General features: G+C 40.4%; 1 protein-coding gene across 4 annotated transcripts in view; it reads left to right on the top strand.

Moving 5' to 3' along the window:
* Positions 1–23270, top strand: part of LOC114550969 (sodium-driven chloride bicarbonate exchanger) — a 47231-nt gene extending 23961 nt beyond the window's left edge. For 2 of the 4 annotated variants that reach the window (XM_028572007.1, XM_028572010.1), the window contains 22 exons: positions 109–250; positions 638–798; positions 1409–1597; positions 4012–4100; positions 4459–4616; positions 4752–4839; positions 5846–5992; positions 6693–6793; positions 11289–11463; positions 12118–12251; positions 12423–12668; positions 14614–14719; positions 16078–16239; positions 17232–17345; positions 18279–18440; positions 18775–19026; positions 19114–19182; positions 19283–19456; positions 19546–19668; positions 19810–19874; positions 20301–20405; positions 22014–23270. In XM_028572007.1, coding sequence (XP_028427808.1) covers positions 109–250; positions 638–798; positions 1409–1597; positions 4012–4100; positions 4459–4616; positions 4752–4839; positions 5846–5992; positions 6693–6793; positions 11289–11463; positions 12118–12251; positions 12423–12668; positions 14614–14719; positions 16078–16239; positions 17232–17345; positions 18279–18440; positions 18775–19026; positions 19114–19182; positions 19283–19456; positions 19546–19668; positions 19810–19874; positions 20301–20405; positions 22014–22083 — 3032 coding nt within the window. In that variant the 3' untranslated portion in view covers positions 22084–23270. Of the gene's footprint in view, positions 1–108; positions 251–637; positions 799–1408; positions 1598–4011; positions 4101–4458; positions 4617–4751; positions 4840–5845; positions 5993–6692; positions 6794–11288; positions 11464–12117; positions 12252–12422; positions 12669–14613; positions 14720–16077; positions 16240–17231; positions 17346–18278; positions 18441–18774; positions 19027–19113; positions 19183–19282; positions 19457–19545; positions 19669–19809; positions 19875–20300; positions 20406–21527; positions 21566–22013 lie in introns of all 4 variants that reach the window. The other 2 variants (XM_028572009.1, XM_028572008.1) reach the window with 2 other exon arrangements.
* Positions 23271–24261: the final 991 nt, after the last annotated feature.

The raw sequence follows: 24261 nt of genomic DNA, 5'->3' as shown, positions 1-24261 counted from the left end.
CCCAACCAGTTTCACCAGTGCACATCATGATCTAAATATTTCCTGTTGCATGCTTTCCCCCTCCTTTCTCTATGTCCACTTGTCCTCCGCCTGTCCTATTTGCTGCAGCAGACACACCAGCTCAGAGGGTGCAGTTTCTGTTGGGGACAGAGGATGGCGACGAGGAACACATCCCCCACGCCCTGTTCACCGAGCTGGACGAAATCTGCCTCAGGGAGGGTGAGGACGCCGAATGGAAAGAGACAGCCAGGTACAACACTGCAGTCGACCACATGGGCTGGGTCTGGACAGCTGTGCCATTTTTTAAAATTTTTTTTTTTTATATGTTGCACCTGAGAGTTTGATCCTGTCTGTGTCTGACTGCAAGCTTTTTTTAAAGGGCTGTTGTTATGGCGCCATAGCTACTGTATCAGGATGTCCACACTTTACTTAATTTCACGCCACACACTGTTTACCTTCATCACAACTTACAGCACTTATTAAAAAAAAAGTCCTATTATTGAGCCGCATGTCAAAAGCAAATGGGGGAAATGTTCTACAACAACCAAAATGCTGTGTAGGGATGGGGAATAATAAAAAAAAAAAAAGTTGTACTTCTGTCAAATACAAATGTGTCATGTGTTTTTAATGTGTGCAGGTGGCTTAAGTTTGAGGAGGATGTTGAGGATGGTGGTGAGCGGTGGAGTAAACCCTACGTAGCCACTCTGTCTCTACACAGTCTTTTCGAGCTTCGCAGCTGCATCATGAACGGCACTGTGATGCTGGACATGAGGGCCAACTCTCTGGAGGAGATCGCAGGTGAACACTGACAAATTTCCTGATGTCTTGTGTAGCTCAGTGGTTAAAACTAATATGACTGTGCCACATCTGAGCAAACAAATGATGTGAAGTCCTCCAAGGATCCATTCTCAGGCCTCTTCTTTTCAACATTTACTAGCTCAGCTAATGGAAGACATAAATAGATAACTAAATATTTTATCATTGTGCATATGTAACACATTTATTTAAAAAGACTCCTGATTTAGTATTGCACTTCTGCAACAATTGCCTTTTTTTTTTTTGAATTGTGATATAAAATTAAACTTGCCTTGCCTGTTACTGTTAACGAATATAGATTTTTTAAAGTTACTATTTCAAAGATTTGGAGGCCGGGTCAACAAGGCTGACTGTGTTTTAATGTTTATCTGATTGTAGGAAAAACTGTGCAGCTGAAGAGATCTGGTTTGGTGCGATTTAATCAGCAGCAGTGGGTCGCTTTTTGTCGGAATAATCAGCTTAGCTGTGGTGGCCGCCACGCAGGGATAAACACCATCAGGAGTGGCCTTTGTGAATTTAAAATGGACTTTTCAAAGAGTAATGCGGAAACCTATATTTGTGTGTTCCCTTGTGTGTACTTTTACTTTCATAGACATGGTTCTGGATCAGCACGAGTTGTCGGGCCCTGTAGGTCAGGATGCCAGGAGGAGGATCCGCGAGGCCCTGCTCAAACAGCACCACCACCAAAACCACAAGAAACTGGCCAACCGCATACCTATTGTACGCTCCTTTGCTGATATTGGCAAGAAGCAGTCTGAGCCTCATTCCATGGACAAGAATGGTGAGCAAATGGTCCACACACACACACACACACAGTCTTTATCACCCTGTAATATTCTCTGCTTTTCCCATGGTGATCATATATGTTGTATGTCAATATATACAGTATTTTTTAAATGTAATGTTGTAATCCTTTGCATGTTTTTTTTTCCCAAAGCGTGTCCATCTGTGACTTACTTTTTTACTGCTGTTTGTAATCTCATTTTCTCCTCTTGTTTGTGTTTCTCCATGTTTGTGTATGTTTGTTCTCATCTCCTGTATTTTGCATGTGCACGTGTGTCTTTCACCTAACCAGTAAATGGCCTCTATTATCAAACCCTAAAATCTCACAAGTGTTTGCCTGAGCTCCCCAAGAATACTCCACCCAGCAAAGCCTTTTCCTGTGTGGCATGGCCGCGGTGTGTGTGTTGCGCGTCATGTCTGTCCACCCCTCCATCACCTTTGAGCTCCTCCAGGAGCCGTGGCTACATGAACCCAGACACGCCCTTTGGCAATACCAACACCAAACGCCTTAGTGTTCTTCAAGCAGTTGCACAAGGCTACTGTCCCATCGCACATGAAGAAACAGAGCAGGAAATCTGCACAGGCAACCAGAGCGCCTAAGCTGATGCTAAACACTAAAAGCCTAGCGATAGTAGTAATATAATAAAAAGGAGCACATTAAAGTGGAGAGTATCATCATGAGAGGTTTGAAATGGGTTATGTGCAGTCAAGAAGAAATGGAAAACCTCTGCATTCTTAAACTCATGCATCTTTATGCACAGTCTCACAGTCGTGATGCTCCTCCAGCCTGTTTTATATTTAACTATTAAAAGTAAGGCAATACAAAAAAGTAAATGGTTTTAAGTATGCAGAAGTGTTTTGTACTTTCAAAGTCTTAGTCTTTGTCATTCTGCAGAAATTTATGTGGCCAAACAGGGCATGTGCAGTGTAACGGTTTCTATGATAATGCTTTCCACTTCTTGTTATTGTCAACATGTTTAATGACTAAAAACAGTAGATTTGTGAATCATGTTCTACCTTCATAACAGTGACTAATTACTAATGGTAGCTCCTAGCTTTAAATTCATGGTGTAACTTCATAACTCAAAATCTAATCTTCAGTTTGTTGCCTTTGGGTTTGTTATTCAACAATTGTTTTTGGAAATACGCTCTTCACTTTTTTGCAGAGTTATTTATGCCAACCCTATGTCTTTATGGTTGTGAAGCTGATTGGCTTAGCTTAGCATAAAGACTTGTAACAGGGAAACAGCTTGCTGTAATAAAATCTGCCTACAAGCACCTCAAAAGCTCACTAATTAACACGTTATATCTAGTTTAATCTGTATAGAAAGGTAAGTGTAAAATGACTATTTGGGGTTTGACAATGGATGTTATGTTCTGGAAAACTGGCTTCATTTTGAGAGTGGTATCGCTTTTTTACATCTAACTCTCCGCAGGTAAATACATGCATATCCCAAACTAATCCTTATGAAGCAATATTTCGACATTTTGGGTTAGATGAGAAGATTGGTATAATTGTCATGTCTCTACACTAAATATGAAGCTGCAGCCAATCTAATCACAAACACTAGAAACAGCGGGTAATGGCTAGTCTGGCTCTGTCTAATGGTGAGCTCTAGAAATGCTGGCTGAAGGATTTTGTTATAGAGCCAGGCTATCTGTTTCCAATCAGCTAACCTAAGCAACCACTGGCTTTACAGTAGCTTCATATTAAACCAGCAGCTATGAGAAGAGTATCAAGCTTCTCATCTTACTCTCTGCAAGAGAGCGTATAAGAGCATTTCCTTAAGTGTCAAATAATTGCTTTAGTGGTAGTAGCATCACTCCTTGACTGAATCAGTGAAACTGAGCAAGCCACATTTTTTTCTTTTTTTTTTAGCATTCCCTTCAAGAGCTGTGATTTGCTCAAACAGCTGAAACATGCATTCACATCACCAATTGCTTGAGATTTTAATTTAAAAGGCGCAATCTTTGACTTTGTTTCAGCAAAACTAAAACGAAAAACAACAAACATTTGAAATGAGCACCTATTTGTTAATACACTTACATTTGAACTGGAAGTTAAAGATTGTACCTCATTTAGTTTACACTTGATTTGGAAAGATTGCACTTAAAATCTACCTCAAACCACTATGTCCACTGAGCATTCTTTAGATCATTTTTATGCCAACTCACCAGGTACACTCTGAAAGAGGGTATAATATTATCTTTTGTCACTAGGGCTGAACCTTTTTTATCAAAGGTACAGCACCTACAACAAAAGGGTCCACTGTTGTATCATATTTTTCAGAGAATGTAACTGTACCCTCTAGTCACTCACTTGGGACCTTCGTCTTTGTGTGGGAAAGTAGTATTGTGATAGCCTGAGTCTCCGTGAAAATTGACATGTTGGTTTCCTGCTCTGCCTGACAGGCCAAACGGTCTCACCTCAGTCCCAGCCAGCTAACAATGAAGGCAAACAGGACGTCAGCCGAGAAAACAGTGCTGTCGACTTCAGCAAGGTGAGCAACCAGACCCACCACTGTTCCTGCTGTTTATCTACAGGCACTGATAGCTGGACACATAACTAGTGCTGTATATTTAACTAAGGTTGGGTTACGTGTGAAATGGTCACCATAAGCCTCTTGCCCTGGGAAACCGACTGGAATTGAACAGGAGTAAACCTTGTTTTCTTTTGTTGTGTGGACCATCAGAGTCAGATCCAGCCAGTATTTTGGATTTTTAATCAGATTATTTGCTGTAATAACCACTTTTAATCGGTCTACCTTTTTGTTGCTTTTGATAAAAGCAGAACAAAAAATTTATACTAATCTTTTGTCTAAAGATGCGGTGCTGTTGTGGTTTCTTTCTGCCTCACAGATTGACCTGCACTTCATGAAGAAGATCCCTCCTGGTGCTGAGGCATCGAACGTCCTGGTAGGGGAGCTGGAGTTCCTAGACCGCCCTGTGGTGGCCTTCGTTCGACTGGCTCCTGCTGTGCTGCTCAATGGTCTGGCTGAGGTTCCCATCACCACCAGGTTATACACAAAAAGCTGGAAAAGCCCCCTGCTTTTCTCTGCCTCTTTCTCTTTGTATTCTGTATCAAGTCTGGATAGATGAGCTGATAATGGATTTGACTTTTCCCCAAACCTGTTGTCCTTTGTGTTGCACAGGTTTCTTTTCATCCTGCTCGGCCCTCTGGGAAAAGGTCCACAGTATCATGAAATTGGCCGGTCTATTGCTACCCTGATGACTGATGAGGTGAGGCCTAAGTACAACATTATCGATGTTCAAATTATAGACATAGTAATGATGCTTGTAGGGTTGGAAGAAGCATTTAGATCCTTAGTAAAAGTAGTAACACATCAATGTGAATGTGCACCATCACAAACCTAAGACTGTTGACTTACTTGAGACTTGAAGGCTAATAGCTGATTAAACTAAAAAGTAGTTTTTGGAGCTCTGCCAAACTGTCATGAATAATAAATAACATAACCAGGATGCGCTCAATGTCTCCATAATCTAATGCACACTCTCACTTGCAGCTGCTGGTACCAGAATGAAATGAAAAAAACTCTAAATTCAGATGAGAGAAATTACCCTTCCATTATCAAATTCATTTGTCTATACACATAAATGAGTAGCTTAATCGTTTAATTTTAGTTTGTTTTTTAAGGTTATATATGGCATTAGGGTACTTTATGGATTAGAGAAATCCTCGTATAAATCAAAAGTCCACCTACCAGCTCTAGAGTTGCTTTTCTATAACTGACCTGCCCTTTGACCTCTGTTAAAAAGCAGGAGAAGCCTTTAGGGATCAGCAGAGTATGACATAAAAACAGTGACAGGATTTCCCACAGTGCAGCTATGAGCTAATGTTACTGACCGTCATCAGAGCCAGATGTTGCCTTTTTCTTTCGTTGGCAGCAGTCCTCTGGGATGGATGAAAACAGAAGTCTATGGATGTCGGCCTACTTTATCACACATGGGATTGAATTGTACCCATCCCCATGATGTGCTTTTCAGCCACCGTGTGCAAGAAATGTGTTCTGTATCCCAGTAAATACAGTGTGGTGTTCGGATTATTTCACATTTGTTCATGTTATCTATGGGAATAATCATCTGCCCAATAAACCTTTTAGGGCACTGGTATATGTAAATACATTCTGTAAATACATTTAAATGTACTCAGTGACTGAGCGTAATAGCAGAAAGCAGACTATTTAAAAAAAAAAAAAAAAAAGAACTCCCTTCATCTGCTCCACAGATTTTCCATGATGTTGCTTACAAGGCCAAAGACAGGAATGACCTGGTGGCAGGCATTGATGAGTTTCTGGACCAGGTGACAGTCTTACCTCCTGGAGAGTGGGACCCTTCCATCAGAATAGAGCCTCCCAAAAACGTGCCCTCTCAGGTAAAGCGTTAATCAAAGTAAAGCATTTTGTACGCATTTGTTGGTTGGTTGTAACAAGTTGAATAGGATGACTGGTTCATTTTTGAAAGATTCCTCTCCATTGATGCCACTCAAAAAGCTCAACCACAAAACTAAACTATTTGAGGGACTGTTTAGAGTTTGACAGTCTTCATATATAATCATAATGTGGTTGAGAGTCCCCCTCTGCTGAGAAATATTTAAACATCTGTGTTCTCTCGTCTAGTCTCAACTGCCTTGTACTCTGTGCTTTGATGCTGCTCCCCAGAGTTCTGCTCTCAATCCTCTCCAAAACATTAGTTACTTTTCCTCCCATTAGTTATTTTGGTATACTTTGAAAATCCACCATCTTGTTGTGGAGGGAAATTTTGTTACATAACTGAAAGCTTGCTGCAGATGGTTTTAAAAAGTCTTGTTTTTCTTTTTGTCATTAGGCTCATGTAGTGAATTATTGACATACCACTGTGCAATTAGATTGCTATGCAGATGAACTCTGTATCAGAAACTGCCATGTTCATGCATAAGACATCAATCATTTGGCATTTATTAAGCTTGGTTAAAAGTATGTTGGTGTAGCATCTGGTGTCAACAAATGTCTCTGACTCAGTGCATCTGATGCTTGTTGTTCTTATGATGATGGCCAGTAACAGACAGTTGACTGACAGTGATCTTAACGACACAGGAAAAGCGGAAGATTCCCCCTGTTCCCAACGGAGTGACAGATCTTGGAGAGTCGGAGGAACATGGAGGGCACGGTGGCCCTGAGCTCCAGCGCACTGGGAAGTAAGTGTTTCATAGAGACAGTGTGATTTGTTGTACACCAATGAGCTCTCTAAGCGCTTCTTTGTCCCTGTCTTCCTTTCGCCTGTTAGCTGCCTCACAGTCCCAACATATAAATTTAGCTCTATGAAGAGGCCAACTACCCTACTGGCCCATTATCATTCCTCACACTTCAACTCCACAAAGACCTTTTGTTTGCTTTTTAATTTATTAAGAGTTTAGATACTCCACCACTCAATCGCACACATGCAGTCACATTCTTTAATATTACAACATTGTTATATTATTTAGACTTTGCCTCATGCACTTACTAAAGTTCTGTACTTAAGTACAGTTTTTGAGGTACTTGTACTTTACTTAGAATGTTTCTTCAAACTTCTACTTCACCACATCGAAATGTATCTGATAGCTAAAGTTACTAGGTACATTCAGATTAGTGCATTCATTTGCAATTTGTTTTTACAGATTTTCTGAAAAGTCAACCTGCTCTACCTTTTGGATGGAAACTTGACTTATGAGTATCAAGACATTTTCCCTCTCAACTGCACACATGATTTCATGTAATTAACTGTTTGAGGCACAAAGAGATCCCATTATCCAATATTTAAAACAAACTATTAGACAAGTCCAAAAAATGAATATAAATTTGTGAATCAGAACTTTTTTTAAATTTTTTCTCCAATTAATCACCTCAAGACCCCCCAGATTTGTCTTGTGACACTTTGGATGGGCCAGACCTTTAGGTTGGGTACCACTGGACTAAACTACATAATTGTGTATATAGTAGATCAAACCAGCTCCACCTCGAACAGCTACAACAGTAAAATGCTGCTTCACCACCACTGATGCATTTGTATTACAGTTTTTCTCGATTGCTTAAACACATTTCTTGAAACTATGCCTCGTATTCTCAAAACGGTAAACACAAATCCATAACGTCTCACCCAATTCACCAAACATCCTATTTTCAGGTCAAAATGAAGCACTATATAAAAACCATTAACTCTTACTGAAAAACCAAACTTTGACCTCAGACGGGACACACAAGCCGTCACAACATACACACTAAAACTTGTACTCCCTTTTACACACTTTTACACACTGGTGTAATAAATTCAAAACAACATTTCCAAAACTGTTAAGTTATGTTGCCACAAACCTTTTCAGGTGAACACAAGACACAACCAATGGTTACATTGGCACATTTTATTCATTACTGTATTACAGTACTACACAGTAAAAAAAACTAATTCTGCATTAGCACTGGTCAGGCCAGAGAATCTCGTCCACATCACAGGCTATATTGCAGCGGGTGTAAAATCCTCTTGCATGCCTGATCCACCCCTGGCACGCATCTAGGGATATGTCTAGGCAGGCTTCTTCCATGGCCTGAAGGTGGTGAACACGCATATAAGGTTCTCGGTCATACACTTTCCACCGCCATGCCGAAAAAAACTCCTCTATTGGGTTAAGAAATGGAGAGTATGCAGGCAGAAAGAGGTTGGAAAATATTGGGTTATTGGTAAACCAGTCACGAACCAGAGCAGCGCGATGGAAGCTGACGTTATCCCAAACAACAACATAGTGAGGGTGCTCTGGTTGTGTTGGTTCCCTGTGGTCCAGCTGGAACATATGCTCTCTTAGACCGTCAAGGAATGCAAGAAGGAGCATAGTATTATAGTATTATACCCCTCGTTGGCTGATGGCTGCGCACATCGTGACATTCCCTCCACGCTGACCAGGGACATTTACAATAGCCCGATGGCCAATTATATTCCTCCCCCTTCTCCTTCTTTTGGTGAGGTTGAAACCAGCCTCATCCACAAAGATAATTTCAGGTGGAACAGGCCAGCCTTCAATCTCAAAGATTCTCTGCAAAACACATCAAAACACAATAGAGTATATCACTACCCTGAAGCACAGTTCAAGAGGGCACAAATGGCAGCATAGGCTGCTATACTGTGATGGTGCACAATACTTCATACAATATCAAAAGTCATACCTGAACATTCCACTCGTTGGTCTTTTACCCTGTCAGAGTTTCGTTCAAAAGGGACATGGTACACCTGTTTCATCCGGAACCAATGCTTTCGGAGGATGCGATCAATTGTGGAAAGGCTGATGGAATTTATTCCTTCAAAATGATTATTATCCTCAATCACTCTCCTTTGAATCTCTCGCAGGCGGATTACATTATTGGCAATGACCATGTTTACAAGCTCCCTCTCTTTCTCCTCTGACAAAAGCCTTAGCCTCCCACCACCAGATGGTCGTCTCTGTATTCTACAAAAATAGAAGCACACCTTACTTAAATTTTATGGATTTATTTAGTATTACAGAAGCATAGTACAACAGTGCATGTGATGTCAAAGCACAGAGTACAGCACTCAAAAGTTACTGTACAGAGCAGTCGTACTGTAAGTACACCTACCCGTTTTCCTCCCTGAAGGTTCTGATGATGGAGGCGACGGTGAAGACTCAAATTAGGCTGGACTCGCTGCCCAGCCTCCCTCATGGTCATACCATGGACAAGAACATGGTCCACTAAAGTGGCTCGAATTTCATCCGAGACTGCTTGTCTCCTTGCCCTTACTCCTTACTCCTCATCCACCTCGTCTTTCACCACGTCCTCCTCTTCTACCTCGTCCTTCACCACGTCTTCCTCCTCTCCCTCCTCGCCTTCCTCCTTTACCACGTCCTCGTCCTCCTCCTCCTTCTCCTTCACCATGTCTTCCTCCTCTCCCTCCTCGCCTTCCTCCTTCACCACGTCCTCCTCCTCCTCCTCGACCAGGTACTCTTTCTCTTCCTCTTCCTCTCCATCTCCCTCTCCCTCCTTGACCGTCATTTCTCTGTGGATCCATTGTTCCAAAACTCAATGAACTGACTCTGACCATTTTATCTCTGTTGAAAGATTGGTGAAAGATTCTGATTGGTGTGTGATCAATTTTGACTCGTAGTGTTTCCATCTGGGTAATTGTGTGCTAATTGAGCTTCAGCTGTGCTGACTTGAGTGAGCAAAATTGAATGCTGTGCTTTGTAAATGACAACATGGTGTAGGCAATGAGAAATTAAGGGATTTGCAGTAACAGTTCAACAAATCTGACTCATGTGTCAAAACCAGGGAATAGTGTTTATAGTTTAGTGAAATGGGTGTGCTTTTTGAAAAATGGCGTTATGGTTTTGAACTTTTAGTTCAAAAGCCTGGTTATAGTGTTTAAGCAATTGAGAAAAACTGTAACAATCTTAATGTCATGTATATAATATCTCACTCACATGGGCCATTTCTGCAGAACCAGTACTTTTACTTTTGATATATTTAGCTTATGGTACTTTTACAGTAAGTGTAATGAAGTATATTTATGTTTTTGTATTGGAACTTTTAAATGGTCTCTGAAGTCCTGGGCTATGTATTCATGTTTGAGAGTACACCTAGGCATTTAAGAGTTAAAACTCAAAATGGACCTGTAGTTTTTTTTGTTCATAACTCTGGTAAAAATGTGAATAAAGTCTTGACATCAAGAATTAAATTTTCACATAATTGTATGGCACAAAGAGACAGCATGATTTGACAAGGCAAATATTAAGATTTACAGATAGGATTCAGGATGAAAAAACATCATGCTGTCATCACCCAGAAATCACCCAATGACAAGCAGTATGTTCTTGAACTTGAGCTTGGAACAATGAAATGATGTTTCATTGGGGGTGTTAGGTGTACATCTTGGTGGTGACAAGTGAGTGATGTGCTGCCGCTGAGCTGTGGTATGCTGCAGTACAGGCTCTTATCCCAGCTAAGATTGGCCGGAAGCTCAGTCTCAGCTGTCAAATTCCCTCCCATGCCCCAATCCCTCCACCAACACCACCACCACCACCTCCCGGGACATGGCATTGCTGCCTCAGACTGAAATAAGCATAACGTCCCACCTACTGTTGCCATAGCAACCCCCTCCAACTGGTTCACCACGGTCTCAGCTCGCTGCAGCAGGAGAGCCTTCTCACTGTGGCTGAGAGTCATTAAAAGATGGATGCACGAGTCCAGAAATGTACACACACGCACTTGCATGGATATAAACGCATGCAACAGAAGTAAGCTCAGTGCAGGGGCAGTTTGTGTGCCCTTTTCTTGTGGTTCACATGAGTAACATTTTGTAAATACATTTACAAAATCCAACAATAGAGGAGCTAGTACTCTCAGGAGCTATAGAAGCTGTGCTCGCACATTTGTTAAGCCGTGGAGAGAAATACCGCCATACTGCAGTTGATAAGGTCCAAATGAATGCAGTATTAGAACATGATTCAGTTTATTTTAAGGGATAGTTTGACATTTTGGGATAAAGTGTAGTCACTTTTTAATAAGTTAGATGAGAAGATTAATGCCACTTGTGTTGAACTGTATTTACAATGTTTGTAACCGCAAAATGCCATTTGTGGTTCCATATATTAGCATATACCTTTTGTTTGCGTGAGATTCTTTTATAAAATCCTTGTTTCACTACAGGTTTTTTGGTGGGTTCTTCATGGACATCAAGCGAAAGGCTCCTCACTACCTTTCCGACTACACAGATGCAGTCAGTCTGCAGTGTCTGGCGTCCTTCCTCTTCCTCTACTGCGCCTGCATGTCACCTGTCATCACCTTTGGAGGACTCCTGGGTGAGGCTACAGAGGGACGTGTGGTAAGAAGCAACATCTTTATTGCTCCCAAGAGAGTCTATGATCTCAGACTTAAGCTTGTAATAACTGATTTAAGCTTGTAATAACTGATTGGGCTGCTTAGGGCGCACTGGAAACAAGTTGTGAACACAACATTAACATATCATCACCTCGTCATTGTACAGTCGTAGACATTATATTCCAGAGAATGGAGTATTGAAACATTTTAGAAACAACCAAGGTCAGATGTTTTCTTCACTAGTATTTAGGGATGACATGGCCCAGAACACAAGCTCTTTTTCGCCTTGTATCCAACAGTTGACACGTCTTGCTCAAAGCCACCTAGAAACTAGTTGCTGAGTAAAGGGAACGCACTCTCTCTGGAGAGTACCACATAACATACTCTTGAGTAAGGTCATGTTCCAGGCCAGGATTTTAGGTATTTGCCATAATACAAATGCAAATGTGATTTTAAATGAGGTTTTCTTACTTCTGGACCTAAACCCAAAAGTTCCAGTTGGTCTTTGGCTCTCCATACCTGCTAAACGTCCGCATATTAGCATTGTCTTTGTCAGCGAGGTTCCATGCTAGCGTTAACATTTAACTCAAAGCACTACTGTGTTTAACTGAGTGAATGTTAAGAAGTTGAATCTGAGCATGATTTCCTGTGTTCCCAGAGTGCTATTGAGTCCCTGTTTGGAGCTTCTATGACTGGAATAGCCTACTCTATTTTTGCTGGTCAGCCCCTCACCATCCTGGGCAGCACTGGGCCTGTTCTTGTCTTTGAGAAAATCCTTTTCAAGTTCTGCAAGTAAGTTATCTTCTTTTTCTTGTTTTTTCAGTACTACTTGTGTTTTTGTTTATATTAGAATATTTTAGTGTTGATGATGGATGTGTGTACTGTCTGCTTCAGTGGGGGTGCCCTATCTAGTTGCTTATCCCTTTTTTATTCCTGTGTATGTTTGCGTCCTGTCTCTCTCAGGGAATATGGCCTCTCCTACCTCTCCCTGAGGGCTTGTATTGGCCTGTGGACCGCCTTCTTCTGTCTACTGTTGGTGGCAACGGATGCCAGCTCGCTTGTCTGTTACATCACACGCTTCACTGAGGAAGCTTTCGCCTCGCTGATCTGCATCATCTTCATCTATGAGGCTCTGGAGAAGCTGATCCACCTGGGGACGCATTACCCCATCAATAAAAACAACAACCTTCAGAAACTCACAAAGTACTCGTAAGTGCTCTTTTGAAATCCCTAAGTGTGTTTTTTGTGTGTCCGCTATAGTTTTGGACTCTTGGATAAAGTAAGTAATGTTTCTGACATTTTATAGAGGTTGTCAAACTGAAAGGGAGGGGGGCGTGGAGTGAGAGATGTGAGGTGTTCCTTCTTGAAACAATAACTCTCTCAAATGTCTTAAATTTCTTAAATCTAAACAAACAGACACATTCATATATTATACATATAGTTTTAGATTCAGGGTGACCTACTTTTCCAGATGATATGTATTGTCTCTGATCATCTCTAATTAACGTCCATAAATTTACTTAGAATTGTAGAAAAAAGAATTATTCATATAACTCTAGAATTTGCCTTACTGTACTGTCCTTGTCTGTACATGCATGGTGCCAATTTGGCTAAATGTAAACAAATATAGGCTCAACTTGGGCTAGGGCTCAAATTGTAGTCCACAGATAACTAAGTGGGAGGGTGCTGTTGTATCAATTTTGTCTGAGGGAGGGCCTACAGTGTCAGACTTTAAAATACCCTAGTACACTGTTTAAAAAAAAAAAATTCTCAAAAGAGTTTCAATATATTTGGACTCTGAATCAATGAGAAATGATTCTTTTCCTTTGCGGAACGGCAGTAACAATATGGACTACCACACACACTCAGTATCTTGAGTTCAGAAGCTATTTACTCAACCTTGAATTTAGAGGGTCGAGGATCAATAAATGACTTATTAAATATCTTTGGAAAGATTATGAACTAACTAATGTTAAATATCCACTATAAAACACTCAAACCCTTGAGGCATTCTGTGCTGATCTTGTCATTGTTGTTGTAGCCTGTGCCGCATACACAGTGTACCTAACTTGGCACATTTGCACACACGTGCTCAAGTGTTTTGCTGCATCATCAGACAGATGGTGATGTGGTATAGTAGACCCACTGCCCAGTTTTCCCGTAATGGGTTTTGCTTTATGGTGAATAATCCCATGTTGAGTGTGTGTCAGGCGCATCATGCATTATCCCGTCACATAAGCTGGCTGCTGGCCGATGTCAAGCCAAAAGCTCCTTCTGTGTTTTTCTATTCTGATGTAGTGGACATCAGGGGATGCTGCCATTTAGTTTAGTAAAATGCCAGCAGAATAAGTTCTTTCATGTTGATGGCTTAACATGTAGAGTGGAACATTGAGGACTGCAGTTATTCTGCACATCATTTCATCTCAATTATTGTTCTATAGAAATGTCAGAAAATATGAAAGAAGCTCACTAATTCCATGAGCCCAAGTACACACATTGACTATTAACTTGCTTTTTGTGCCCTCCAACAGGCCAGTATCTATCTATCTATCTATCTATCTATCTATCTATCTATCTATCTATCTATCTATCTATCTATCTATCTATCTATCTATCTATCTATAAATATTCATTTTACTTACACAAAAGATAAGATTGTCAGTATTTATGCACATTCTGTAATTGTATCTACAATTTCTAATTATTTACAGCTCATTAGGGGTGTTTATAGAGATTGGAGATGTATTCATAAAATGGGATCCTTTGGTAAATGGTTATTAACCTTAACAGGACACAATATATTGGCTGGACATTTGTTATCCCCTTAGATGCAGTTGCTCTTTAACTATGGGATGTCCTGCTAGCTACAGGTCTTTGGAGAATAAATGTATGGTATCCTAATGTAATATTAGACGTTATGATTATATATGTGTACAATGCTGTGTATTTATTGGTGAACACAAATTGTCCTCAATAGGTGCCTTTTCTCTTAATTACTCATAATCTTAAATCTCTTAAGAATTGGAAGCCAAATTGCTTGTGTGTTTGAATTTCTCTTTTAAATGTGTTTTTAATGAATTAATTTATTTTCTATTCATTTATTCACCTTGTTCTATAGTATTTAAGAAAACGAAATAAAAAATATTCACCATAGGTGTGCGTGTGTGGAGCCCAGCGACCCCAGCAATGAGACTCTGCGGTACTGGGAGGAGAGAAACATCACGTCTTCCCAGGTCAACTGGACCATGCTGGAGGTCAATGTAAGGAACCCTTGCCATTTAGAGTGAATTATAGCAAAATAGCTGTACATAAGTTACATAGAAATAAAGGTTTCTGGCGTTTAGATCCTTAGATCTTGCATTCAGGTAGATTTCTAATGATGGTTAAAGAATCCAAAGATGATCTGAGTCTGTAAGCTCTTAAGAAATAGCAATCAAATGTAATCCTGAGTGAAGGAGAGAAGAGGAAAGGTTAACGCCGACAGAAATAGTATATGTGATCACAGTTGCTTACCCAGCCTTCAATAAACACACAAACAAAATACCCTAGAAAGTTGGGGATATTTCTTACACTCTCTGGCACCGTGTTGTGTCTCCCACACTTTGCTTCACCAAGAAGTGTTATAAATCTAGGCAGGGATTAAGAACATGTGGGCAGGATTTTCACAGGATTTAGCCGTGCAGAATAAGCATGGAGATGAAGTGTGAAGACTGGATTCTCTCACTGTCAGACATAAATAAGTAATGCCAGTGGCGGCATTCTGTGTCACTCCTACACATGCTTGTAGACGTATAGCAACAAATAGTTTGAGAGGCACCCAAGGCCATTTGGATTGTATGCAAATGGATGAATCATGTACTATTAGGCTGGCTACACACTGGCTGCGTCGTGTGAGTGTGTCAGCTGTGTGGCGTGTCCGCTGCGTGGCGTGTCTGTTTTTATTTCGGCTCCCATGTTAACAGGTTAGAGCTTCCACACTGCCTGTGTGACACGCACGCAAAAATGCGTGCATGCTAGAAATAGAACCAACGCCTATTTTTTTTTTCCAGGCAAAATAGAATAGGAAAAGATGTTTATATGTCATTTTGACACGAATACATATTAATAAATGACATGTTGATGTTTGAAAGTCTCTAGGTTTTGATATAAATGCAGTTATAAATGTAATAAAAAAATCCATTTTCTAATATTGCACCTGAAATATTCCGTAGCCTATTTTACCATCAATACTGCCAACGTTGTCTTTGCTGTAATCAAATCAGTATATATTTATGTTTAACATGGTATTTCATTTTATCAATGGGAAACGGTGTCCAGACAAGGCTAGCAGCAGCAGCGCCGCGTCCGACACGTTTCTGGTGTGTAAAGACATAGAAAACGCCACGCAACAGAAACGCCACGCTCGCACCACGCAGCCAGTGTGTAGCCGGCCTTAATATATTTTACACAGAGTACTGAATAAATCAAAACTGAATGTAGCAGCTTTCTCAGACTTCACTAATTCACCACTGACACCAACATCCATCATTGTCATTATCTCCATTGCCATTCTAATCATTTTTTTTGGCATCCCCTTCACGTTCATCATCATCATCGCCATTTCCTCTGGTGCCAGTAGGAGTGCGAGATGTTTCACGGGGAGTTTGTTGGCAGCGCCTGTGGTCCCCACGGCCCCTACATCCCCGACGTCCTCTTCTGGTGCGTGGTCCTCTTCTTCTCCACCGTCTTCTTGTCCGCCTTCCTGAAGGAGTTCAAGACAAGCCGCTACTTCCCCACCAAGGTATGTATCGCACTTTAGTCTTGCCTAAATAACGCACAAACACTAGGTATGTAACAATGCACCGCAAATCGGTTAAAATCTATATAAATGTGTAAAGATTTCAACAGGTTCAGATTACAGTTTTTTCTATATATGTAGTTATTTGGATGTGGGATTTAACAAAAAAATCTAATTATTTAAGATTCAATGCTATTTCAGTTGCACTTGTCTACTGCTCATTCTGTTGAAAAAATCGTGAGAAAATCGCATTGTGAACTTAAAATTGTGAACCGTATTGAATCGTGAGTATAGTTACTTACCTGACACTACTACTTACCATCTTTTTAAAATCTTTTTATCAATTGTGTAGAACATGCGCTTATAGAGTTCCTGTTTGGCACGGTCTTCATGTGTATACTAGCTGCAGAGTTGAGTCTGCTTCAGTAATTTTACAGTCCTCCCATTTACTTCTCATTTTGTTATGGGACTGAAATTGGTTTACAAGCCATGGCTTTGCCTCTGTCTGGGTCATTTTAGATTAGTTGTGCTGCAAAATCCTGCAGTCTGTGTGGCCATTCTGTGTGTGCAATTTCTATGTTTTATCATTGAGATGACACTCATGAGCTAATGTGTGGCGTGATGCTGGCACACTAATCTATAGTATACCAGCGCCACCTTGTGGTGATGAATAAAAAACTGTATTCTGGCTGTGGTACAATATTTAAATGTTTAAAGTCAGACAAAAGATCTGCTACATAATCTTTTTTTTGTAAAGAGAAAAATGCAAAACAAAAATAATAAAAAATGGGCTACATCAACAGAGAGACAATCAAATATATTAATATTAGTCTGTAAAATAAGATAAGCTGGGAGCTGTCACTACAGTGTGCATACCTTTTCTGTGACTTTAGCCTTCAGTTTGGTTTTTGATCCAACACCTGAAGAGGTTTGTCGACAATATTTAAATGTAACATGGAGTTTGTCTGAAGAGTCTGTCTCTTTGTTTCCTCCAGGTGCGGGCCATAATCAGTGACTTTGCTGTCTTCATCACCATCCTTATTATGGTTCTTGTGGATTATGCCTTGGGGATCCCCTCACCTAAATTACAGGTCCCCAACAAGTTCAAAGTAAGTTCACATGAAAGCTGCTGTATGCATCTAATTGATTTTAGATCTTGAAAGCTTAAAAGGCAAGTGAATGCACAACAAGAATGTAATTTAGATTTGATGCCAGCCATGTAATGTTGTCATCTTTTTTTTTAACATTGATATGCTCATATTTGTTTTGTTTCCACACATTTGATCATTCAACAGCAGAAAACCAGATAATAAAAGTAAAACAGATGTGACAGGACAGGTCAATAATTGCTACTTAACTCTAGAATCTAAGCAACTGCATTGCAATTGATTGTGGCTTGTTAGCTTGCCTGTCAAATGTTTCCTTGCAATGTGAATATTCAACTTTGAAGTCTCTTTACTGTTGCTCAAATAACTATTCAAAAAATGTAAGTCAAAGCCATGTAAGCAGTGCTTCAAAATGTGTCTTAGCTCGGGAGGCTTATACTGTAGAAGCACACGTGTGCAATTATCTACATATTATCACATTCTTTTTCTAATGTCTACTGAAGAAACTCTTATTCACTGATGGTGTTGGTTCACTGAACATCTGATGTGCTGTGCACATTCAAACACAGGATCCAGTGCCGTTCCAAGGTTTTATTGTTGTCAAGGCAGGGAAAGGTTTACATTGGTTGCAGGTGAATAATGGATGATGGATGAATGGACGATTTTGTATCAGTAATGCATCCACAGTCTGCACTGCATGCACAATCTGTTCTATGGTTTTCTCCTAACGTTAAGCAGGATGTCACGCTGAAATATCACTCCTCTCTTTGTTCTGCCTGGTTTGTTTGGAGGGAAAAGAGGGCCACAGGCCTGAAAGGCGGAGTTATAAAAGTTTGGAAAGGGGTGTGGATTTAGTAGTGATTGACAGTCCATGAATGAGACAGGTCAGGTGGAAACTTGATATTTAACATCTACCTTTCTTTTGACTGTCCCCAGCCAACCAGGGATGATCGTGGCTGGCTTATAAACCCTGTAGGGCCCAACCCCTGGTGGACCACCATCATCACCTTCCTCCCTGCTCTGCTCTGCACCATCCTCATCTTCATGGACCAGCAGATCACAGCCGTCATTATCAACAGGAAGGAGCACAAACTAAAGGTATTTTTTTAAAACCTTCATTCAAAATTCACAAAAATAACCACATGAATTCCTTTTTTTTAACAAACATATCTTTGTATCATGCTCTGTAAATCACAACCAATTCTCTGCATCAATGAGAGATGCAGGTATTTGTAGTTATTGCCTACTTGTGCACCACGTGTTAATGACTCTCAATCTCCATCTGCCTCTCAAAAATTAAATCGTTAGCTTCAGGGCCGCTGCTGTTGACCCTGCCCTCTGATTTTCCTAAAGTGTGTCAAGCAATAACAGAGAACTCATTTAAGTTAGCCATGCTGTATCTAAACCCAATGTCCTTGTCCGGCCCCTGCAGAAAGGCTGTGGATACCACCTAGACCTGTTTGTGGTGGGGGTGATGCTGGGCGTGTGCTCGGTGATGGGCCTGCCGTGGTTCGTGGCAGCCACTGTGCTCTCCATCTCCCACGTCAACAGCCTGAAGCTGGAGTCGGAGTGCTCGGCCCCCGGAGAGCAGCCCAAGTTCCTGGGCATCCGGGAGCAGCGCTTCACCGGCCTCATGATCTTCACCCTGATGGGCTGCTCCGTCTTCATGACTTCTGTGCTAAAGGTCAGCGGATAAACGCCAAAATATACACCCACAGTCATTTTACAAATAATTTTAGTCCTGATCCTGAATATATATGTCTGTCTCCAGTTTATCCCCATGCCTGTGCTTTATGGAGTCTTCCTGTACATGGGGGCTTCCTCACTCAGAGGCATTCAGGTGAGCTCGGAATATTGCCTGCTGGTATTTTTTTGTAAGATGTAATGGAGAAGAGATGCTGGATTTATTCTCGCATGGACGTCTGTGTGTATCTTTGCAGTTCTTTGACCGTCTGAGGCTGTACGGCATGCCGGCCAAACATCAGCCAGACTTCATCTATCTTCGTCACGTCCCGCTGAGGAAGGTGCACCTCTTTACCATCATCCAGCTCACCTGCTTGGTCCTGCTCTGGGTCATCAAGACCTCCAAGGCTGCCATTGTCTTCCCCATGATGGTAACCGGGGGCGTTTTTTGTGTATGCATGTATACTTGTGTGCTTGATGTTTATGATTGGTTGATATCTGTCTGTTTCTGTGGCATCAGGTCCTGGCCTTGGTGTTCATTCGTAAGCTGCTGGACTTTATCTTCACCAAGAGAGAACTGAGTTGGCTGGATGACCTGATGCCTGAGTGGAAGAAGAAGAAACTGGAGGATGCAGCAGAAGAGGTGTGGTAATAGACAACAGCGTAGATAACCAATAGTCATCAGTTTGATGACTTAAAATGCCTACCACTGCAGCGGCAAAGCTGCTATCCATGCAGTGTTTCAGATTTTCTCTTGTCTTGTTTTTTTTTTCTTCTTCTTCAGGAGGAGCACAGTATTATTGCAGAGGAAGAAGGCATTGTACAAGTGCAAATGGAGGGACCCTACAAGTAAGTAATTTTGATTTTGAATCATAATCTGCATTTAAGGTGTCCAAGCTTCCCTTAAAAGCAGTTTTATCAGCGGTGAAAAATTCCTGTCAACTGCTGACCTGATAATGTGTGACTATGTTAGACTTGAAGGAATAGTTTGACATTTTGGGGTAAGATGAAAAGATTGATACCACTCATTCTTAACACTAAATATAAAACTACAGCTGGTAAAGAAATAGTCATGAAACCTTATAAAACCACAAATTGTTGTTTTCACATTTCTGTTTGGATTAGACAAATGCGATTTGTATGTGTTAATTACTGAGCTTTAAAGGTAGGCTGGTAGGCTAGCCATTCAACTATTGCTTTAGAAATCCTACAACAGGTAGTTTGATGCGAGCAGCTCCTGTAGTTCTCAGTCTTGCTTGTTTTGTGTTTTTGAAGGAGTGACCCAGCCACAGTGAACATCACTGATGAGATGTCTAAAGGATCTTTTGGAGGCGTGTGGAAGAGTGTCAGCCCTGGTGAGAAGGAACCAAGCGCTAAAAGGTTAGCCTCATAATCCACATTACTTTCAGATATCCAGATCATCATCTCTGTGTGTATGTCTATCTTTTTGACGTTCCACTTCCGGGATTGCTCTGGTGCTGCAGGAAATTCCGCCTGATGCATGTATTTTCGCCGATATCAGTTTCCTACCACTTTCTTTGTGTTGGAATTTTAAACTGCGGTAGATTTCTGAGGACTATGGTTAACCACTCCTCAGATCTCTGCAGGGTAAATCCAGACAGACAGCTAGCTAGCACGACTATTTTACAGCGGCTCCATGACAATTGTGATTGGTTTAAAGAAATGCCAATAAACCAGAACATGTTTTTCTCCCATCCCGGAACGCTGTGTGGACTAGCCAGACCCTCCTCCGCTTCGCAGCGTGTGGATGGTCTGGCAAAGCGAGACTAGCATCTCTGATACATCGCTTTGAGGGCTTGAATACCACAATGCACAGAGACTTACTGATTCCAATGTAGTTTGCGGGGTCAAAAAATGTCAGTTTCAAGGGAAATATGGTGTCTTAAGCCCTATTCGAACAGGACAAGTATTACCAGGGGACCTTGCGTGATTTAGAAATTACCCCCCATACTTCTGTGTTTCATGCAAAGTCTGTATTTAGCTTGTATTTGTTCGTATCCTGTATGATGTCAAGGTTCTGTCAAAACTTTTATTTATAATTGCCGAAGCAGCCAATACAACCCCGAATCACAGAGATGCTGATTCACACAGGACTAATATTATCACACGACCTCTGTTTTTTGGCAAAATATGGTAGATAATTTGCGGTGGAATTTTTACTTGACAAATTACAGACATGGAGGATTCACACAGGATTAAGATTGCAGACGACCTCCTCGATTATTTAAAATCACTAGAGGTCCCCAGGTAATACTAGTCCCGTGCGAATCGTACTTTTGGGTGTTAAAGCAAGCAGTGGCAACTGTTTATTAGTGAGATGTTATGGAACATTTACGTTTTTATTTTTCCAGGAAACTGAGGAGCTAGTATGTTTAGATAAAAAGGGTTTAGCTCAGTGAAGCCGTGCCTTCACAAATTTCCCACAGTGTAGACTAACATTGTGTCTCCTGCCTGCCTCTCTCATTCCATTTCACCCCTAAGCTCCCCTTCCTAACCCCTCAGAAGCTGATATCCCAACGGTAAGTTGTTCCCATTCCCTGTCAGCATGGAGTGTCTTCTGTTGACTGCTAATGGCTGTTGATTGCTGCATGATGAAAACTGTGTTGGACTTTGCGTTATGATTCAGTGACAGTAGTTGACTCAAATAGAGAGATAAATCAGTAATAAATGGAGGTTGATGAATTGACAGCACAGCACAGCATGGCCTGGGTGTGCATATTACTTCAAGGACACATTTTATGATGTCCTTCGCATGTTGTAAAAGTTGTAAAATTAATAGCTTTATTTTTTTATTAAGTTGTAGCTTATTGTATATTTCAATGTCACAAGATATTGAAGAGTTAGGGCAAACTGCTATGACGTATTTGCATCCTGTGATCTGCAATGCATCCTCACCTGTGTCTAGAATTTGCTTTTAGTCTATTTTATACTTTGCTTGGTTTACTTTTTTTATTTTTCTTCGTGCAGTTGTGGCGGTGAAAAGCGACACAAGCGGCGGAAGCATGAGAAGAGCTTGGACAGGGAGACAAGTTTGTGATGACACGTACTGGCAGTGCCACTGTGCTGTCTATCAGATCAAAAAACAAAAAAAAACTGTACTGTGCCACACACAACCACCTTTGTACTGTGCTACACTGTGTTTTTGTCATGTAAGTAAGTGTGCAAGTTGTGTAAAACAAATTATTTGTTAGAAATAGTATTAACACAGACTCATTTGTGTTCTTTTTCTATGTATATCAATGTTTGGTGATACCAGCAACAGAAAGAAGTCAGAAATATAGGACACTGACAATAACTGCTGTGTCAATGGGCCAATTAAATACACATTTTAAACCGTTTTTAAATCTACTTTATTTGTATTTTGTATGTTTTTATATTTTTCCAACAGTTGTGAGTTGTCCTTTTAAAAACCTGCCACAGCAAACTGCTAATGCGTGGGTTTTGTGTGCAGTATTTAATGCCGCTATTGACTTGATGCACCTCACAATAGGAAACCTAAAAATTTGATATTTGCCAATACTAATCTATTTCATGACATTCAACAGAGTTGGCTATACAGCAAATCTAGTCATTTTTTGAAAGTATTAAATATACATTTTATATATTCTGTATATCTAGATGTTTTTTTTTCTGACAGTGACAGCTCGCATAACTCCAGAGTCTTCTCCATTGCTATTTTACATATAAATGTCTCTCCTCCAGTAGAGCATTAACCCCAAACGGGTTAAAGGAATAGTTTGACATTCTGGGAAATACCCTTATTTGTTTTCTGTTAGACGAGAAGAACGAACAAAAACTGAAATGTAAAAACCTCATGTTTAGTTGCGATTTCTTGGAGCTAGCAATAGCTTTATAGTTAGCATGCAGACATGAGAGAAGTAATTGGTCTTTTCATCTAACTCGGCAAGAAAGACAATAAGCATGTTAACCAAAAATGAACTATTCCTTTTGAGGAAAAGTATACTTTGGGGGGCAGTTATTGGCAAACATTTTCAAGCTAGAATTTTCACATACAGTACATCTACTGTAGTTACTTGGCCTTGGATTTTTAAAAACTCAACAAATTTGCAAATGCCGAACTAGGGTGACTGTTCAGAAAAAAATCTGTTTTCCACCTGCATACTCTTTCTCATCTTGTCAGTAAGTGTCATCCATGGACATGTGATCTCCTATCCAAATGACCCTCAATGTGTTAACATCTGAAGCTAATTGTTTAAAAAAAAAAGGAACACCTGCATGACGGTGAAACAGACTTGACTCGTCTCGCTGCAGAACCAAGGTTTCTTCTAGAGATGCAATAATACCTTTTTTTCTGGGAAGGGAAAAAAGTAATAAACGGTAAAGAGTCTTAACTATGTAAAATACATAATATATTTTATTCATGTAAAATGTTACTAATATGTTACTAACATGAAGTCGGTGTTGAAGGCAGGTTTTTGTTGTAGATGTTCTTTTCCCATTGTCTAATTGATGGTTCTTAGTTGATTAGTGAAACTAATAAGGGGTCAGAATTATATCGATCAAATATTTTGACCACTTCTGTGTGGAATTCTGCCTTAAATTTGGTAGTGATAGCTGTAAAATTTGTTTAATAATTTAAGTCACCTGTATAGAAAGCTATCAGTTCAGTTCTGTTGTTATCGTGATTTGTTTCATGGGAAAGAGCGGCCGAGTGAAAGAGAGCGTAAATAAAGATCTTAAACCACCTCTGCTGAAATGTTGTAATTTATTGAGTCCCTATTCTTCAGAGGTCAGTGGACATGATAGCTGGCCAGAGGCTGAAGCTTCTCTAGCCTTCGAATGGCAGCGCTACAGGAGAGGACTATCTCTGCTGTTCATGCTCCCAGAGAAACCACTTTCTTTGTTTAAAATGACTGCATAAATCAGAAATGGTGGGAGAAATCTGTAAAGACTTTTGCAATTCCTGCAGGCCTGTTTTGGGTTGTGTTGTGTGGCTTTCCCGGATTCCTGATCCCATATGAGGAAAACTAGAACAGACTTGGATTACATGAAACTGCTGAGAGAAGATAATCGTATAAGTTCACATTTGGAATGAATGTCGTAAACAAATAAGTTGTGCAAGTATTCATATTTAAGTTAAGAGAATTATCCTGGAATCAATATTCTTAAACAAGATTATTCTGAAATGGGCCATTCTGCAAAATGAGTACTTTCTTTTGCCTGTAAAAAAAAAATTAACTAGTTTATTTTGACT

Source organism: Perca flavescens, chromosome 24 (assembly GCF_004354835.1).
Source record: "Perca flavescens isolate YP-PL-M2 chromosome 24, PFLA_1.0, whole genome shotgun sequence".
NCBI lineage: Eukaryota > Metazoa > Chordata > Actinopteri > Perciformes > Percidae > Perca > Perca flavescens.
This window is presented reverse-complemented; position numbering and strand designations above follow the sequence as displayed.